This window comes from Phascolarctos cinereus, unplaced genomic scaffold, assembly GCF_003287225.1.
Source record: "Phascolarctos cinereus isolate Bilbo 61053 unplaced genomic scaffold, phaCin_HiC Scaffold_9;HRSCAF=440, whole genome shotgun sequence".
Taxonomy (NCBI): domain Eukaryota; kingdom Metazoa; phylum Chordata; class Mammalia; order Diprotodontia; family Phascolarctidae; genus Phascolarctos; species Phascolarctos cinereus.
In genome coordinates, this window is record NW_027556402.1 from 65,141,429 (window position 1) to 65,160,902 (window position 19,474).

Here is a 19,474-nt window from a genome sequence, read left to right on the forward strand (position 1 = left end):
GGTGTTCTAGAGGCTGCATTTCAAATCTGCTGAAATATGGGTTTTAGCACATTGGAAAGGTTTAGGGACCAGTAATGATACTCATGAAAAGACCTGTTTCTCCTAACTGCCGCTTTAAGGCAAACAAATAAAATTTGCTGAGGTTATGTGAAGTTGGATTTTTTAAATTGTTCTTATGTTTTGGAGGACTTTACTTTAGAAAGTAGTAGATTAAAGCATTCATAGTTCAGTTATATAAGGTTGTGAGGGTGTTTTTCTTTTTGAGTATTCTGTGATGATTTTTGCTTTTATTTATTCCAGGTGATTTCAGATATGATGGATCTGCTTTTCAGAATAAGAGGAGGCCTTGATCTAGCATTTCAGCTAGCTTCTACTGATGGTATGTCTATAAAAAAAAAACCCACCACATTATGATTAGGAAAAAGGTGATAAAACACTCCTGACAGAACCTTTCTTGCTCCTCAGTATCACTACCCCCATGAGTATCCTACTCTTCAGTCAAGCAACAAGCATTTATTAAATGTTTTCTATTGTGTAAGGCACTCTGGAGATAGAAAGAAAAGTCCTGTCTTTATTCGTTATTGTGGTTACCCTGAATTACAGGTGCCCGTGTCATCAGTGTATAAGCTCTGGGAAGTCCTACCATCCTGAAAAGGCAGTATACTGGATGTCTTTTGTCTAAGCACACCAGCCTAACTATTTTAGGGAGAGTCATCATCAGAAGTCTGGTTACTAGCTGATTGTTTTTTGTTTTTATTTTTTTCTTTAAACCACAGCAACTCTTGAAAACCATCTACTAAAATGTGAAGGAGTTGTATTGGTAGAGGCAACATCCATATAGATGCAATCACAGATCCTTAAAATATTTAAGTATTGCAAACATTTGGATTTTCTCTAATATGTGAGAAGCTCTCTTTGGTTCCCTGAACTCAGGTGTTTGCTCTTTTTGCCATGGAGTCAGAAAGACCTACCTTTATTTAAGTCCTACTTCAGGCACATACAATTCATGTGCCCCTGGACAAGACGCTTAACTCCTTATTGCCCCCCACTCCAGGAAACTCTCTAAGACTATAAGTTGCTGATCTACATTGGTGGAAGGAGTTTCCATACTCTGATGAAATTACATGTCTGAACCTCCCCCCAGAATATGAATATAGTCCAAGAACTATTTATTGGAAGGAGAGGATAATATAAGTATTAGCTAAAAAACAGGTGCAGTAGAGCTTAAATATGAATTTGGGAGTCTTGGGGCATGAAGGAGAGAGCGCAGAGATTGTGGAGATTGGTCAAAGGACAGAGGTTCACCTGCTGTTGGCTAAGGACAGACCACAAAGAGGGAGCCCATTGGCTGACCTCTGCCAGGACTGCACTGGAAATTACCAGGCATAGGAAGAAGATGGTAAGAAAAGGATTAAAAGTTTGTCTGCATCCAGCAGTTCTGAAAACTAGGTCTGTAACTGACCTGTGCTCTCCTCAACAGAGAAAAAGAGCCTTGATGTGCTCTCCCTTCTGGCTCCAATCCCAGCAAATGGCCTGAATTAGGATTGACCTCTGGGCCTGGTGCTTCAGAGGCTCCTGCCTCCCCTGGAAAGCTCTCTGCCTGCTCGCTGAAGTTCATGATTTCTTTATGAGGGTAAAATTCTTTCATTCCTGGGAGAGATAAAAGGCTTAAATGCAAAAGCCTTGGTAGAGCATTACTTTAGATCGTATTTTCAGAGCGTTTGACAGTTTGCAAAATGCTTATGTAAGCAAAACCTGGTGGAGTCAGTAGTGCAAGTGTTCACATCACTTGACAGATGAGGAAACTGGCTCCCAAAGTTAACTCACCCATCCAGGGTCTCCCAGCTAGTGGGTCAGAGGCAAGATTCAAATAGTCTCTGACTCCAGCTTTCAGTTCCCTTTCCAGTCTAATGAAAGATTAACCAATCAATATAGGGTGATCAATATTAAATCATGCAATGCTTCGATAGGACGAGGAGAGAATAAAGAAAAAAGCACGTAAATTTGGTACCTAAAATATCAGAAAGGTCATTGTTGAGAGAGGGGAAAGGGCCTGGAGACTCAACTTTGCAGACTTCCCTGGGACCTGACGCTTTTATTGGTAGCAACAAACCAAGCTGTTCACAAAAGTATTTCTCTCTTTGGAAAAAAGATTTTTTTTTTTTTGCTTCCTTTGCATGGGCTTTATCAGCCGAGGATCTCACCTGCCACTTTCCTGAGAAAATGGAGTCAATCATTCATCATCATCTCTCCCAGAGCCTTTCTTCATCCTTTCCCTTTCTCTCCTCCTTTGCTCAGATCTGATGAAGATGGGATGCTTCCCCTTTCTAAGGCTCTTCATCTTACTCCCATCAATCTCTTCCAAGAGACACTTTGTATTTATTTACCTGTGCATATGTTGTATCACACCAGTGGAACATATGCTCCTTGAGGTCAACAGCTCCTTCTTTCTTGTCTTTCTGTCCCTCGGACCTAGTATAGTTTCTTGTATACAGTAGGTACTTAATAAGTATTGAATTGTTGAAGTTATCACTGTAATAGTTTTCTCTCAGGGTTATAGTGATAGGAAAATCATTAGAGAATTATCTTAATAATAACAAGTAAATTCTCTTAATTCAGATATTTCTACAAAAAAGGCATTGAAATATGTATTGAGTGACCTTTCAACCAAACTTTCATCAAATGCCCTCGTGTTCAAAATTTGCCACAGTTCAGTGTACTTGTGGCCTAACAGCAACATGAACACAGTTCCAGCAGAACTGACTGACGATTCCGCTTGTAAGGAAATACTGCGCTTTATCCAGTGAGTATGCTTTAATTTTTTTATTGGTGGCTTTTGTTTTTATATCACATTCATTCCTGAATATATATATATATATCCTCCCTCCCCTACCCTGCTATCCTTCCCTTTTAGTCAAGGTGAAAAACAGACAAAAAAAGTTCAGTAAAACCAACCCTTTGACTGTATTTAACAATATATGCAGTTTTCTGCACACATAGGTCCCCAATTCTGCAGTTGAAAGAAATATGTACATGTTCTTATCTCTTCTCCAGGGATAGTCATGGTCATCATAATTACACAGTTCTCAGTTTAGTTTTATCGTTCTTTGCATTTACATTGTATGCATCATGTATATTGTTTTCCTAATTCTCTTTATTCCTAGTTGAGTCTGTTACCAGTTTATATAATTCTCTCTCTTTTTTTAAAATTTATTTATCTGTCATTCTAATGACAGACATTTCTAATGATCTAATGACAATTCATTATATTCAAGTACCACAATTTATTTAGCCATTCCACAGTCAATAAGTACCTACTTTGTTATCAGTTCTTCACTACCACAAAAAGTGTTACATTGAATGTTTTGGAAGAGATGGGGCATTTCTTTCTATTTTTTACTTTCTTAGACTATGTGGCTAGATCTGGATCGGAGTTTATAGATGTTTTAATCACTTAGTAATCATAATTCCAAATTGCTTTGCAGATTGATCAGACCAATTCACAGCTCCACCAAAAGCATATTGGCATTCTTGCCTTCCCACAACGCCTCCAGGGTTGACTATTTCCATCTCTTGTTGTAGTGTGAATTGAAATTCACCTCAGTTTTGATTGGCACTTTCCTTGTGATTAGTGATTTGGAAGCAGTCACCATGGTCTTTAGTAGTTTGCAAGCCTTCTTTTGAGGACTGGTTGTTTGTAGTCTTTGCCCATCAATCCAAAGAATGACTCCCAGTCTTACATGTTTGGGTTAGCTTCCAGTATATCTTTTGTATCAGACCCCTGTCAGAGATACTTAATGAAGTAAGCGGGTATGTTTTGAAACTCAACAGCAATAGTTTTAAGTGGTGGACGCCATAAACTTCTTTGTATATTAAAATTTTAGATTTGACCAAGAAGAGGATACGAAGCGAAAATTCACCAAAAAGAAAGATAGGAAATTACAAGGACAGGTAAGCTTGTCACCCATACTAATTGGGAGTCACACAAGTTTTTCAGTTTCTTCTGTTTGTTAGATTTCCTAAGTCACTTGCTTATTAGGGTGCTTTGTCTTATAATGTAGCATGTCCCGGGTTTCTTTACCTTTTTACATTTTGAACTTTCAGCTCACAAGAATTTGTATCAGAAGGCTAGCTCACTTTGGTTTGCTTTTGTGTTAACCCAAAGTCTTAGGTGTGACAGTGATCACCTGCAAATAGAAAAGAGATGAAAAATGAATCCTTGCTCTGAAATGTGTTTGATGGTGTGACTAAAATTGATGGTGATCATTTGTCTTTGTAGGTTCAGATAATAAATGTAGATCTCATGCTGGAAAGGTCAACTGCTCTAGCTGCTGTAGCACCCATCATTGAAAGAGAAAGTGGGGGTCACCACTATGTTAACATGACTTTGCCAGTTGATGCGGTTACATCTGCAAATCCGGAAGAATCATGGGGAATGTAAGTCTTTTTGCCTTATTTTCATAAACATGTTACCCCACCCTACTTCCTAGATTAATCACGGACTTGTATGTTTTGTTGTTTTAAAAGCAAGAATAGTGCAATAAATATTAGTTTTACCTTTGATTAGAGACTGACCCAGGAGCCTTAAAAGAAAAAAAAAATCTGTTCCTATTTTTCTCATTGATTATGTCTTTGAAATGAGGCTGTTATTGATGCTATAAAAATCTGTAGGTGATAGAAATCAGTTGACGAGGTCACATTTCATTGTATTTAGCCCACACCTTGTCTATAGCCCACGGAAGTCCAACAAATGCTTTCAGATTTGGGCTGTCAGAAATAGTGATGTTATCTAACTCTAGTTATTGTATTTCACCACATAATTGTTGCACTCTCATTTTCCAATCTAAAAATTGATTTATAACCTTTCATCACATAATATCGCATGGTATAATTCTGTTTGTCACACTGCTTAAAAGGTAAACAGAGCAACAGTGTATTCACCAGTGGCATATGAATATGCATTGATCTTGTACACATTGTGAGCCTGGAATTCTCAGTGCGGACACACTGGTCAGTATTCAATTTTAACATATATTCATGAGTATTCCTAATCTTGCACCACAGATAGTTTAGTAATAAATGACTTTTAAGTAATACTGGCACTATTTAAAAAAAAAAACAACTGCACATAATGGTCACACCACATTTTTTTTGCAAAATTTTGGCTTAAATTTTCTGTGATGGTTATGTGGCGAAGTACGGTATGTATATTTTTTAATAATGGCTACTGTACCTTTTGTTGTTATACTTAAATATTTTTTTTTATTTGACAGAGTTCGAAGTCATCTAGTAAATTCAATTCACAATCAACTAACTGATATGGAGAAATGCATTTTGAAATACATGAAAGGAACATCTATAGTAGTCCCTGAACCACTACACTTTTTGTTACCAGGAGAGAAAAATCTTGTGACGATTTCCTATCCATCAGGAGTTCCAGATGGTCAGCTACAATCTTATAGAAAGGTAAAAACCTATTAATTAGGTCTTCGGAACCAGATGCAAATAGTCCCTAATTTATTTAGGGCTGCATAGAAGTAACAAATGGAAACAATTTGCTTGTATTTACATTAATACTATTTCAAAAATTTGTCAAATAATTTAATGCATAAAACTCTGCTATTCTGATTTTCTACTAAAGTACAAATTGATGTACTAAATCTATAATGACAAATTTATTGTCATTTTACTTTTTCATATTTAATGTGATCTACACGTTATATGACATTACCAAAGCTTGTGAACTGAATGGAAAGACAGTGTCTAGTAATAACATTATCAGATGTCCTCACTCATCATATCCCTCTAGTAAGTTTCTAGTACAGAAAAAAATCAGGGAAGGCCCTAGGCAAAATTGTATCACATTTCTACTAATGCCCACTAGATAATTAGTTGATATTACCCTCCCAGAAGTATTTGCAGTTTAGTAAATAACTTATGAGTATTAACAGGATGAAGATATAATTCTATTTTTTACCAGATGGTCTTGCCTGGCTGGAACTTCCTCATGTCTTGCAACAGAAGCAGCGGCCTGTTTGTTGGCTGCCCCGGGAAAGAAGGGCTCAGCGCTGACTGTGTGCTTTTCTCCCCTTTTCAGACCTTGGCAATACAGTCTCTAACTTCTGGAGTCCACTTCCTAGGACAGGCAGTTGGGGCAGAGTTACCTTTTACATATGTGCCTATGGATGCAATTAGAAGTGCTTCAGACTTTCAAAGTGAACTATTGTGTTAACTCTCCACATGCTTTGTATACAAAAGATCCAGTGGATATACAGAAGGCAGATTTTATTCTCATGCCATAGAGTGATTGGCCTTTTGAAAATAACTTTTCCTGTGAAACTTATTATACTTCGTATTTTTATCTTTTTAAAGATTCTCAGATTAGTCCCATATACATTATTCCCATCTATCCCCACCTTTTTTTCCTTCAGTTGTGTGCCTTTCTAAGCTGAGTTTAGGAAAAAAAACATCTTGGTGTTCATCCAGCACATATTAAAAACACTTTTTTATAGAACAATAATATTCTTTTATTCACGTGACACACTTTTTTTTTAAGCATTCTTTAAACCATGAACTTTTCTAGTTCCTTGATACCACAAGAACTATTGCTATAAGTGGTGTGTGTGTATGTGCATATGTGTGTTAGACCTTGTGTCTTTGACTTCCTTGGAGCATGTGCTTTGTAGCGTATTACCAGGTTTGTGTATTTTAGTGATTTTTTGAAAACTATAATGTTTTCCAGAATTTGGACCAGAATTTAGTTCACAGTTCTACCACCGTTGTCATAATGAATTGTCATCCCACAGTTCCTCCAACAATTTTCCATTTGCATTTTTTGCCATCTTTGCCAGTCAGATGGGTATAAGATGAAGCCTCAGAGTTGTTTTAATTTGCATTTCTCTTTTTTAATGATTTGAAGTATTACTTCATATGGCTGTTGATAGTTGCTTTTCTTCTTTAGAAATATCCTTTGATCAGTTACACCAATTTTAAATTAGTAGTTTTAAAATTATCTTGAAATGCCTCCTAGTAATAACTTTTAGAAATCATCTAACTAGATAATATTTGAGTGGCTTATAAACTCTATAAGGGCATGAACCAAGTATTAATTTTACCTTGTTTCTCCTATCTGTAGCATACTTCTTTTATTCACAGTAAATATTCAGTATTTATTGGTTGTCATTGAATTTTGAACTTAAACTCTCTAAATGTTTTAAAATAAATTTCCTTTTTTACCTTTGAAAATATGCCAATAAAATATGTATTGCACAATAGCTAGTCTCTTTGTGTCAGTCATTCTAACATTTTCTCAATTTATTTGAAGCCTCTTTTTAGATTTTATGTCTATTATGTAGTTACTGTGTGGGTGCTTTTAAAGTCACATTATGATTCTTATTTAAAGCCTTTTTCATTTTTTGTTGATAAAATACTTAGGAAAATAGTGTTCGTTTTAAAAAGTTTTGTGGTTTTAAGAATGCATATTTTAAAAATCTTTCCAAATAGTGTAAAACCAAGTTTTCATATTTAGTATCATTTTTTATTTCAGTTTATTTAGTGGACTAAATTTAAAGATTTATCTCTGTTTCTTCATATTTAATCTCCTTTCATTTAGGAATTGCATGACTTGTACCACTTACCTCATGATAGACCTTACTTCAGAAGAGCTAATGCCTATCACTTTCCAGATGAACCATATAAAGATGGATATGTCAGGAATCCACATAGTCATCTAAATCCACTGGGAGCAGAGTCCGGTATGGTGAGTTAATTTATGGATATGTAATCATTATTAAAATTGTAATAATTGTTTTTTAAAAGATCATTAATAGAATGATAGCATCCTATCAGTATCTAAAACAAATCAGCCTTTGTAATTTTTTCTATCCATAAACTCTCTCCATCAGCTGGCAGTAATGTGCAAGGATCAGGTGTTTAAAAAAAAAAAAAGACAGTTTTCTCAGTCACATTCAGTTATTTGAATTCTTATCCATGTCACAATGTTTTCTGGGTTGGATGCAGAAGAAATCATAAGTCTGTGACATAACCCTGGAATATTTTTTGCTGAATGAGGAAAGTCTTAAGAGATGTTATGATACATCTTTTCTGTCATATGGTTTTTCCATAGCACTTTTCATCAGGACCGTATACTAGAACACTTGATTATTTTCCGCCTAATATTATGCTGTCATCATTTCATGTATGTATGTACGTACATACGTTCATAAGTGTATATGTCCTATGTGCCACAAGGACATTGTAAGCCTTTCTAAGGCAGTGTCTTATATTTTGTAATCAACAAAGCACTAATGCACACGGTAGGAAATTGGTAAATGCTTATTCATTGTTAACTGTAATATATTCTGTGCTTTGGAGGGGATTTTGAAGAAAAGAGAGTGATTCATTTTCAATTTCACTTCTGAAGGGAGCACGTATACATACAAACAAGCTTTTGTAAATATTAACTCCTGTTATCTATGCATCCTTTAAAATAATTCATTAAATATTAGTATCATCATAAAATATATATTGCCAAGTACTATGTATGTTTGTACTAAAAGGGACCTAGAATGTTGACAATATTGAATATTAAATAATAACACCAGCATATATGTAGGGTTATTTTGATGGGAGCTATGCAGAGCAAAGTATATATCCTTTTCATTTTTTGTTTTGTTTTTTGGTGAAGCACTTGGGGTTAAGTGACTTGCCCAGAGTCACACAACTAGTGAGTGTTATGTGTCTGAGGCTAGATTTGAACTCAGGTCCTCCTGACTCCAGGGCCAGTGCTCTATCCACTGCACCACCTAGCTTCCCAGTATATATCCTGTTTGCCACAGCTGCTTATAGTCTCAACAGATCAACACGGACATATTCTCTTTTATTTCTATAGTTCCTTTATCCTTCAAAGATGTTCAATTTCAATGTTTAAATTCTATCTGGCTTTGGATTTTATTCTATGCTACACACCATGTAATCAGATGTCAAATTAACTTTGAATATATTTGTGTTACCAGAAATTAATCAGAAATGCAAAAAGAATACAGAGTCATTTGGGCCATAATGAACTTTACCCTGTTCGGAAAATTCAATCACAATTTTAGTAGCTGTTCTTGATTTTATATTACGAACATTTTCACATGCATGAAATTGGATTAACAGGGTATCATCAAGACAGTTACCTAGGAATTCACATACTTTAGAAGCAGTGAAGATAGTGAAAGCAGTATTGAGAAGAGGGAAAAAAGCAGATCCTTGGTATTTCCTATAAAATATCCAATTGCCAAAATGTTGAAGTTCAGTAAATTATAAATGGCATGACCTGGATAGATTCACAAGAACAATTTTTATGTAGATTATAAATATAGACAAAGATGAAACATTATTAAATACCTTTTATGAGACAAATGTGGTATTGATTTTTAACACTAGGTAGAGACAACACTAAAAAAAGAAACTAATAGGCCAATTTCACCAAATATTATAAGTGCAAAATGCTAAATATAACATTTTAGCCAGTAGTTTACAGCAGTACCTTATGAAAGTTTTTCATCATAAGCAAGGTTTATGCCCAGCATGGAACTGAGGCTATCAACATACTAAAATAAAATAGAATAGAATAGAATAAAAACCCATATAATTATTACAGTGCAGAAAAAGCCCTAATAAAAATAATAAAGTACAGCCTTCATTCATGATTTTTAAAAAAACAAACTAAAAAGAATAGGTACAAAAATTTTTTTGCTTAATATAATAAAAAGCAGAATTTAAGAGCCAACATAGTATACAACCCAAAAATATTGGAAACATTTCCACTAAAAACAGGTACAGGAACAGCTAGGTGGCGCAGTGGATAGAGCATCAGCACTGGATTCAGGAGGACCTGAGTTCAAGTGTGGCCTTATACCAAAAACTTGACACTTACTAGCCATGTGACCCTGGGCAAGTCACTTAACCCCAATTGCCTTAAAAAAAAAAAACCACATACAAAGCAAGAATGCCCACTCTCACCCCTGTATTATTTTACATAGTATTGGAAATTGTACAATTGCTGTAAGACAAGAAAAGACATCAAAGCAATTAACACTAGAAAAAATTATTTGCAGATAACTTGATAATATAGCTAGTAAATCCACCTACTTCAATCAAAAAATTAATGAAGGCAATAAGTTCAGCAAATTCTCAAAATACAAGAATTACACATAAATATACCTACCTTCTTATTTATTAGTTAATAATTAAGAGAAAAAAATTTAAAACAATCCCACTTACAATTAAAACAAAAACCATAAAGTATTTGAGAATTAACCTACCTAGGCATATGTGGGACTTTTGTATAAGAATAAATATAAAACTATAAAGACTGAAATAAAGAAGGACCTATATAACTACAGGAACAGCCAATATTCACAAATGAGGATTATTTATTTAATAAAAATGACAATACTTCCAAAATTAACTTAAGTCTTCAATGCATTACGTGAATACATGAAGAATCTGATTTTGTCAGTGTGATGAATTCCTTGTGTGGAAACTTCACCAGGGCTGTTGGCAACCCATATATGACTTAGTAAATAAAAGACCTGGGGAGCTGCTTGCAACGCACAGTAGTGACTTACCTGAGGGTCACAAGACTGTTAAGTGTGAGAGACAGAATTTGTGTCCAGCACTTTGTGTTTCTAAGCTAATACCACTCAGGTTACCTAGAGATTTCTTAATGAAAATTATTAAAAAAAACAAACAAACACATGTGACTAATAATATCAAGGGAGACACAGAGAATCCTGGTGAAGGGCAGTCTTTCACTCCCTGACTTTAAAACTTATTATAAAGCAATTGCCATCAAAACTATCTGGTACTGGCCAAACAACAAACAAAAAAAAAGTAAATCGGTGGAGCGGAATAGCTACACGATGCATCCCAAAGTGTATGTGATATTGTGTCTGATTAACCTATATGAAATGAAAACTGGCGGGAGGGTTTATCATTTAATATATTTGGGAAAAGTAGTTGGCAATTTGATTAGAAAGCAGTTGAGACACATCTTATAATAGCTAAATTACAGTTGGATTAGAGACTTAAAAAGAACTGTAACTCAGATGAAAGAAAGAGTTGTTTGAATTATAAAAGATGAATAAATTTTTTTCTGTTCAACAAATAAAAGGGATTTTTAGGAACAAGATAGATGTTTTTGACGACATTAAAATTTCAAATTCTGTACAACAAAAAAGTTAGAAAAATAGATTGGAAAATATGGCAGATATGATGTTGGAAAACGTAACATCGAAAATACATAAGGTTGGGGCAGCTAGGTGGCACAGTGGATAGAGCACCAGCCCTGAAGTCAGGAGGACCTGAGTTCTAATCCAGCCTCAGACACATAACACTCATTAGCTGTGTGACTCTGGGCAAGTCATTTAACCCCAATTGCCTCACTAGATAGATAGATAGATAATACATAAGGAATTCTTAGGAAAAAAGATCACAGTAGTAGTTCCTCTACAATAGATAAATGGGTCTATTTCATTATAATTAGTTTCCTTTGTAAATCTCCGTATTTTAATTTATGCATCTAAAAACATTTATTCTAAAAAGGTTTCCATAGGCCTCGGCAAACTCCCATGACATAAAAGTTAAGGTACACTGATTCACTGATGTTGAAAGTATTATTAAAAAATGAAAGCTATCGAAAAATTTTCTAGCAGCATTATGCTGGAATAACTTGAAGGTCTAACAACAGGGGAATGATTAATTGTGGTGTATTTATATAGTGGAATTCGATAATGAAATTAAGATCCACAATTAAGAGGGAATAAAAGCTGGCAGGTGGAGCCAAGATGGCCAAGAAAAGCCAGAAAGTTGCTCTCCCAAGTTTCCCTCAGGAACAACATTAAATCAAGCCTCTAAATGGCTTCTGGAGTGACAAAACCAACGAAAACATGGAGTGAAACAATTTTCCAGTGTAAGATAACTTGGAAGGACTTCAGGAAAGGTCTGTTTCACTTGGGTAAAAGGGGAGTGCAGCCCAGCACAGATGGTGTCCAGGCAAGCCAGACAGAGGCTCTTAGCCACAGCACAGATCAGCAACAGAGGCTCCTCAGTCGTGGATCAGCAGACCAGCTGTGAGGCCTCAAGCCCCAGCACAGAAGACAAACTGCCAGCCCTGGAACCCAGGGCACAACAGGCACAATGGGACTGGGCCTTCATAGTGCAGTGGGCAAGCCGTCAGCACCAGAGGTCCCAGCACAAGAAGCTTGGGACAATGCCCCCTGCACCTAGTAGCAGAACTCAACTTAAAAAAGCACTAAACAGACTAGAAGTGAACAAAAAACAGAAAAGATCCCTGAACATGGAAAGCTACTATGGCAACAGGGAAGAGCAAAACACAAACTCTGAAGAAGACAACAATGTTAAAATGCCTGTCTGTGAAGCCTCAAAGGGGAAAATGAGTTAGTTTCAAGCCCAAAAAGTCTTCTTGGAAGAGCTCAAAAGATGTTAAAAATCAAATAAGGGAGGTAGAAAAAAAGTTGAGAAAAGAAATGAGTTATGCAAGAGAGAGTCAACAGATTAGAAAAGAAAGGACAAAAATTGACTTAAGAAGACAATTCCTTAAAAAATACAGTTGGCCAAATGAAAAAAAAATCCACTGAAGAAAACAACTCCTTAAAAAGTAGAATTGGCCAAATGGAAAAGGAACTAACTGAATAAAATAATTCCTTAAAAATTAGAATTGGGCAAGTGGAAACTAATGACTCCATGAAATATGAAGAATCAGTCAAACAAAATCAAAGAATGAAAAAAAATAGAAGAAAATATAAAATATCTCATTGGAAAAACAACTGTCCTGGAAAATAGATCCAGGAGACATAATTAAAAAATTATTGGACTACCTGAAAGTTGTGATCCAAAAAACAGCTTGGACAGCATCTTTCAAGAAGTTATCAAGGAAAACTTGTGTTGATATCCTAGAACCAGAGTATAAAATAGTAATTGAAAGAATCCACCATTCACCTCCCAAAAGAGATCCCAAAATGAAAACTCCAAAACTACCATATTTCACCACATAATCATCACAGATTTTATGCCAAATTTTTTGCCCCAAAGTGGGGTACGACCATTTTGTGAAGCTAAATTTTAAAAAAATTGTTCCAGTATTACTTGTCTTTTAGATTCCACCAGTCTCACACCAACTTTTAACTTACTGAAAATGGTCTTTCTGCAGCTCTGTTTCCATGCTGTTCAGCAAACACTTTCAGCTTGAAGCCTACAGAGTAGTTTTTATACTTACCCATAATCAGAAAGAAATGCTTTGCACATTAATGTATTGCTGGCAGACAAACTGTACAGTTTAGCTAGTATGGGAACATGCAAGTCTTACCATATCTTGTGACTTACTCGTGGCAGCTTTGCCTGCCCACCAACTCCCCTTGCTCAAGAGATAAATGCATATCCATATGCCACAGGTGAATACATTGCTACTCTGTTTACCTTTTAAGTGGCATAGCAAACAGAATTATACTATGCGACAATTAAACCATGAAAGGTTATAAACCAGTTTTTGGATGAAAAAACAGAGTACAACAATTATGTGGTGGTGATGAGTATGTGGTAAAATACAATATTGGAGCCAAATTCCAGAATTATCAGGTCAAGGAGAAAATACTGCAAGCAGCCAGAAAGAAACAATTCAGATATCAAAGAGCCACGGTCAGGATTATACAGCACTAGGCAGCTTCTACTTTAAAGAATCAGAGGGCTTGGAATATGATATTCCAGAAGGCAAAGGAGCTTGGATTACAACCAAGAATCAACTACCCAGCAAAATTGAGCATAATCTTTCAGGGAGAAAGATGGATTTTCAATGAAATAGGAAACTTTCAAAGTTTTCTAATGAAAAGACAGAACTGATACCAAACTCAAGAGAAGCCTAAAAAGATAAATAGGAAAGAAAAACAAAATTATTTAATACAGTTGAACTATTTACATCCCACACAGGAAGATGATTCTTGTAACTCTTGAGAATTGCATCTCTATTAGAAAAATTAGAAGGTGTATACATAGACAATGGGTATAAGTTGACTTTGATGTGATGATATAAAAAAAATTAAGGGGTGAAAAAAAAGGATCGTACTGGGAGAAGAGGAAAGGGGGAGGCAAAATAGGGTAAATTACATCACATGAAGAGGCACAAAAGACCTATTACAGCAAAGGGAAAGATGGGAGGTATGAATATTATTTGAACCTTACTCTTATCGGATTTGGCTCAAGGAAGGAATAACATACACACTGAGTTGGATAGAGAAATTTATCTTACCCTATAGGGAAGTAGGAGGGGAAAGGGTAAAGAAAAGGGAAGGGGTGCTGATAGAAGAGAGGCAGATTGAAGGAGGTAGTGGTCAGAAGCAAAATACTGGTGAGGAGGGGCAGGGTGAAAGGAAAGAGAAAAATATAAACGGGGCAAAATAAGATGAAGGAAATACACAGTTAGTAATCATAACTGTGAATGGGATAATTTCTCCCATAAAACAGAAGAAGACAGCAGAATGGATTAAAATCAGAAAGAACCCTACAATAATATTGTTTACAAGAAACACATTTAAGTAGAGAGGTACACACAGAGTAAAGGTAAAAGGCTGGAGCAGAGTACATTATGCTTCATCTGAAGTAAAAAAAGCAGGGGTAGCAATCCTGATCTCAGACAAAGTAAAAGCAAAAATAGATATAGTCAAAAGAGATAAGGAAGGGAACTACATCTTGCTAAAAGGTACCATAGACAATGCAGTAATAGCAATACTAAACATATGCACCAAGTAGTATAGCATCCAAATTCTTAAAGGAGAAGTTGAGTGAGTTAAAGGAAGAAAGAAACAGTGAAACTATATGGTGGGGGATCTCAACCTCCCCCTCTCAGAACTAGATAAATCTAACCACAAAATAAAAGTTAATGAAGTGAACAGAATTTTAGAAAAGCTAGATATGATAGACCTCTGGAGAAAATTGAATGGGGATAGAAAGGAATATACCTTTTTCTCAGCAGTATGTGGCACTTATCCAAAACCAACAATGTATTAGGGCATAAAAACCTCACAATTAAATGCAGAAAGGAAGAAATATTAATTGCATCCTTTTCAGATTATAGTACAATAAACATTACATGTAATAAAGGCCCATGGAAAGATAGATTAAAAATTAATTGGAAACTAAATAATCTAATCATAAAGAATGAGTCAGTCAAACAACAGAACATAGAAATAATCAGGAATTTCATCAGAGGGAATGGTAATAATGAGACAACATACCAAAATTTATGGGACGCAGCTAAAGCAGTTCTTAGGGGGAATTTTATATCTCTAGAGGAAGATCAGCGAATTGGGCATGCAACTAAAAAAGCTATAAAAAGAACAAATTGAAAGACCCCAATTAAATACCAAATTAGCAATTCTGAAAATCAAAGGAGAGATTAATAAAATTGAAAGTAAGAAAACTATTGAACTAATAAATAAAACTAAGAGCTGGTTTTATGGGGAAAAAAACAATAAAATAGATAAATCTTTGGTTAATTTGATTTTTTTAAAAAAGAAGAAAATCAAATACCAGAATGAAAAATGAAAAGGGTGACTTTAACACTTGAATGAAGAGGAAATTAAAGCGATAATTGGGAGCTATTTTGCCCAACTGTATATCAATAAATCTGACAATCTAAGTGAAATGGACGGATATTTACAAAAATACGAATTACCCAGATTACCAGGAGAAGAAATAGAATACTTAACCCCATTTTAGAAAAAGAAATTGAGGGGCAGCTAGGTGGCACAGTGGATAGGGCTCCCGCCTTGGAGTTAGGAGGACCTGAGTTCAAATCCAGCCTCAGACACTTGACATTTACTAGCTTTGTGACCCTGGGCAAGTCACTTAACCCCGATTGCCTCACACAAAAAAGAAAAAAAGAAGGAAAGAAAGAAAAGAAAAGAAAAAGAAATTGAACAAACCATCAGTGAGCTCCTTAAGAAAAAATCTCCACAGCCAGATGGATTTGTAAGTGAATTCTACCAAACATTTAAAGGATAATTAATTCCAATACTATATAAACTATTTGGAAAAATAATTAGAGTCCTATCAAATTCCTTTTCATGACACAAATATGTTGCTGATACTTAAACCAGGAAGGGCCAAAACAGAGAACAAAAATTATAGACCAGTTTCCCTAATGAATATTAATGCAAAAATTTTAAATGAAAAATTAGCAAAGAGGTTACACCAATTTATCATGAAGATAATACACTATGATCAGATGGGATTTATACCAGGAATGCAGGGCTGGTTCAATATTAGGAAAACTATCAGCATAATTGATCATATCAATAACAAAACCAACAGAAATCATCATCTCAACAGAAGCTTTTGACAAAATACAGCACCCATTCCTATTAAAAATACTAGAGAGCATAGGAATAAATGAAATTTTCCTTAAAATGATAAGTGGTGTCTACCTAAAACCATCAGCAAGCATTATATATAATGGAGATAAGCTAGAAGCTTTCACACTTAGATCACAGGTGAAACAAGGATGCCCATTATCACCACTATTATTCAGTATTGTACTAGAAATGTTAGCTTTAGCAGTAAGAGAAGAAAAAGAAATTGCAGGAATTAGAATAGGCAGTGAGGAAATGAAACTATCACTCTTTACAGATGATATAATGATAGTCTAGAGAATCAACTAAAAAACTACTTGAAACAATTAACAACTTTAGCAAAGTTGCAGAATATAAAATAAACCCACCTAAATTGTCAGCATTTCTATTTATTACCAACAAAGTCCAGCAGCAAGATGTAGAAAGAGAAATGCCATTTAAGATAATTGTAGACAATATAAAATACTCAGGAGTCTACTTGCCGAGACAAACCCAGGAATTATATGAACACAATTACAAAACATTTTTTACACAAATAAAGTCAGATCTAAACAACTGGAAAAATTGCTTATGGGTAGGCCAAGCTAATATAATAAAAATGCCTAAGTTAATTAGTTATTCAGTGCCATACCAATCAAACTACCAAAAAATTATTTTAAGAGCTAGAAAAAACAACACAAAATTCATCTGGAAGAACAAAAGATCAAGAATATCAAGGAAATTAATGAAAAAAAATGCAAAGGAAGGTGGCCTATCTAAAACTATATTATAAAGTGGCAATCATGAAAACTATTTGGTGCTGATTAAGAAATAGAATGGTGGATCAGTGGAATAGATTAGATTCACAAGACACAGTAGTAAATGACTAGTAATCTGCTGTTTGATAAACCCAAAGACTCCAGCTTTTGGGATAAGAACTTATTATTTGACAAAAACTGCTGAGAAAACTGGAAAATAGTATGACAGAAACTAGGCATGGACCAACATCTCACATCTTATACCAAGATAAGTTCAAAATGGATACATGATTTATACACAAAGGGTGATACCATAAGCAAATTAGGAGAGCAAGGAATACTTTACTTTCTATGAAGGTAAGAATTTATGACCAAACAAGAGAGAGGAAACATTATGAAAAACAAAATGGAGGGTTTTGATTACATTAAATTAAAAAGGTTTTGCACAAACCAAGCCAATACAGCCAAGATTAAGAAGAAAGCAGAACGCTGGGAAACAACTTTTATAGCCATTGTTTCTGATAAAGGCCTCATTTCTAAAATATGTAGAAAACTGAGTCAAATTTATAAGACTACAAGTCATTCACCAATTGATAGATGGTCAAAGGATATGAACAGGCAGTTTTCAGATGAAGAAATTAAAGATATCTATGAACCTATATGAAAAATGCCTTAAATCACTATTGATTAGAGAAATGCAAATCAAAACAATTCTGAGATGCCAACTCACATCTATCAGATTGGCTAATATGACAAAAAAGGAAAATGATAAATATTGGGAGAAGATGTGGGAAAATTGGAACACTAATACATTGTTGGTGGAGTTGTGAACTGATCCAACCATTCTGGAGAGCAATTTGGAACTATGTCCAAAGGTCAGGTCAACCAAACTGTCCATACCCTTTGATCCAGCAATACCACTACTAGGTCTGTATCCCAAAGAGATTGTAAAAAAGGGGAAAGAACCTGCACGCACAAAAATATTTGTAGCAGCTCTTTTTGTGGTAGCAAAGAATTGAAAATTGAGGGGATGCCCTTCGATTGGGGAATGGCTGAATAATCTATGGTATATGAATGTAATGGAATACTATTGTTCTATAAGAAATGATGAGCAGGCAGATTTCAGAAAAACCTGGAAAGACTTACATGAACTAATACTGAATGAGGTGAACAGAACCAGGAGAACATTGTATACACAGTAACAGCACCATTGTGCAATGACTGATAGACAGCTCTTCGCAGCAATGCAATGATGCAAGACATTTTCAAAAGACTCGTGATGGAAAATGCTATCCACATCCAGAGAAAACACTATGGAGTCTGAATATAGATTATTTTGTTTTTGTTTTTTCTTCCTTATGTTTTTTTTTCCCTCTTGTTCTGATGCTTTCACAACATGACTAATGTGGAAATATATTTAATATGATTGTACATGTATAGCCTATATCAGATTGCTTGCTGTCTTGCGGAGGAAGGAGAGATGTGACAGAGGGGGAAAGATTTGGAACTCAGAGTCTTATAAAAATGAATTTTAATGCTATCTTACATTTAATTGGAAAAAATATATATTATCAAGTGGGGAAAAATTTTTAAAAGAGGAAATAAGAGAAAATGTGGGAAGATCTTTTTGAAATACAATGTAATGCAAAGTTAAAAAGCAGACCCATTAGAATGATGTCCACACTAACTGGGATCATATAAGAGGAGAAATGAATAACAGTGAAAGAACAAAGAATCTTGTTAAGGAATTGGGGGCAGGGGGAAGTGGCGGGGAGAGTGACAAAAATTGTCATGATATTACAGTGAAATGAATTGTTTATTATTAATATTAATTGAATGTATATAGTTACTAAGCACATTTAGTTGGCTATAATGATGTTCAATGTTAAATTTTTTATAAAACGTAATTTAAAAATAGTTTTAATGGCTAATATGGAAATATGTTTTACATGACTTCACAAGTATAATGGGTATCATTGCTTACCTTCTCAGTGTGTGGAAAAAAGATTTTGGAACTCAAAATCAAAAACTGAATGTCAAAAAAGTACATAAATAAGCATGATTTTTTAAAAGTGAAATAAAAATAATTATAATTGCCAGTAGTGATAACCAGTGGTATCTTTGAGAATAATTCATTTGTGAGTAGCATGTCAAACACAAAATGTCCAAACTGAAAAAAGAGCTTAGAGATCATTTGCTCAACAGATTGTAAATTTAGACACGGAAGGCTGCTTTAAGTTTGAGCTAGACTGACCTCATTTTTACACATGAGAAACCTGCCTAATGCAGAAGGGCTGGAAGACAGTGGTTTGGTGTAAGGAATAC

The 19,474-nt window shown here is 34.9% G+C and overlaps 1 protein-coding gene across 3 annotated transcripts in view; it reads left to right on the top strand.

Moving 5' to 3' along the window:
* UFSP2 (UFM1 specific peptidase 2) overlaps positions 1-19,474 on the top strand; it is a 43,484-nt gene that overhangs the window by 11,543 nt on the left and 12,467 nt on the right. For all 3 annotated transcript variants that reach the window (XM_021007635.2, XM_021007636.2, XM_021007634.2), the window contains exons 2-7: positions 301-379; positions 2,620-2,803; positions 3,885-3,951; positions 4,280-4,437; positions 5,274-5,466; positions 7,613-7,759. In XM_021007635.2, the coding sequence (XP_020863294.1) occupies positions 313-379; positions 2,620-2,803; positions 3,885-3,951; positions 4,280-4,437; positions 5,274-5,466; positions 7,613-7,759 (816 nt within the window). In that variant the 5' untranslated portion in view covers positions 301-312. The remainder of the gene's footprint in view (positions 1-300; positions 380-2,619; positions 2,804-3,884; positions 3,952-4,279; positions 4,438-5,273; positions 5,467-7,612; positions 7,760-19,474) is intronic.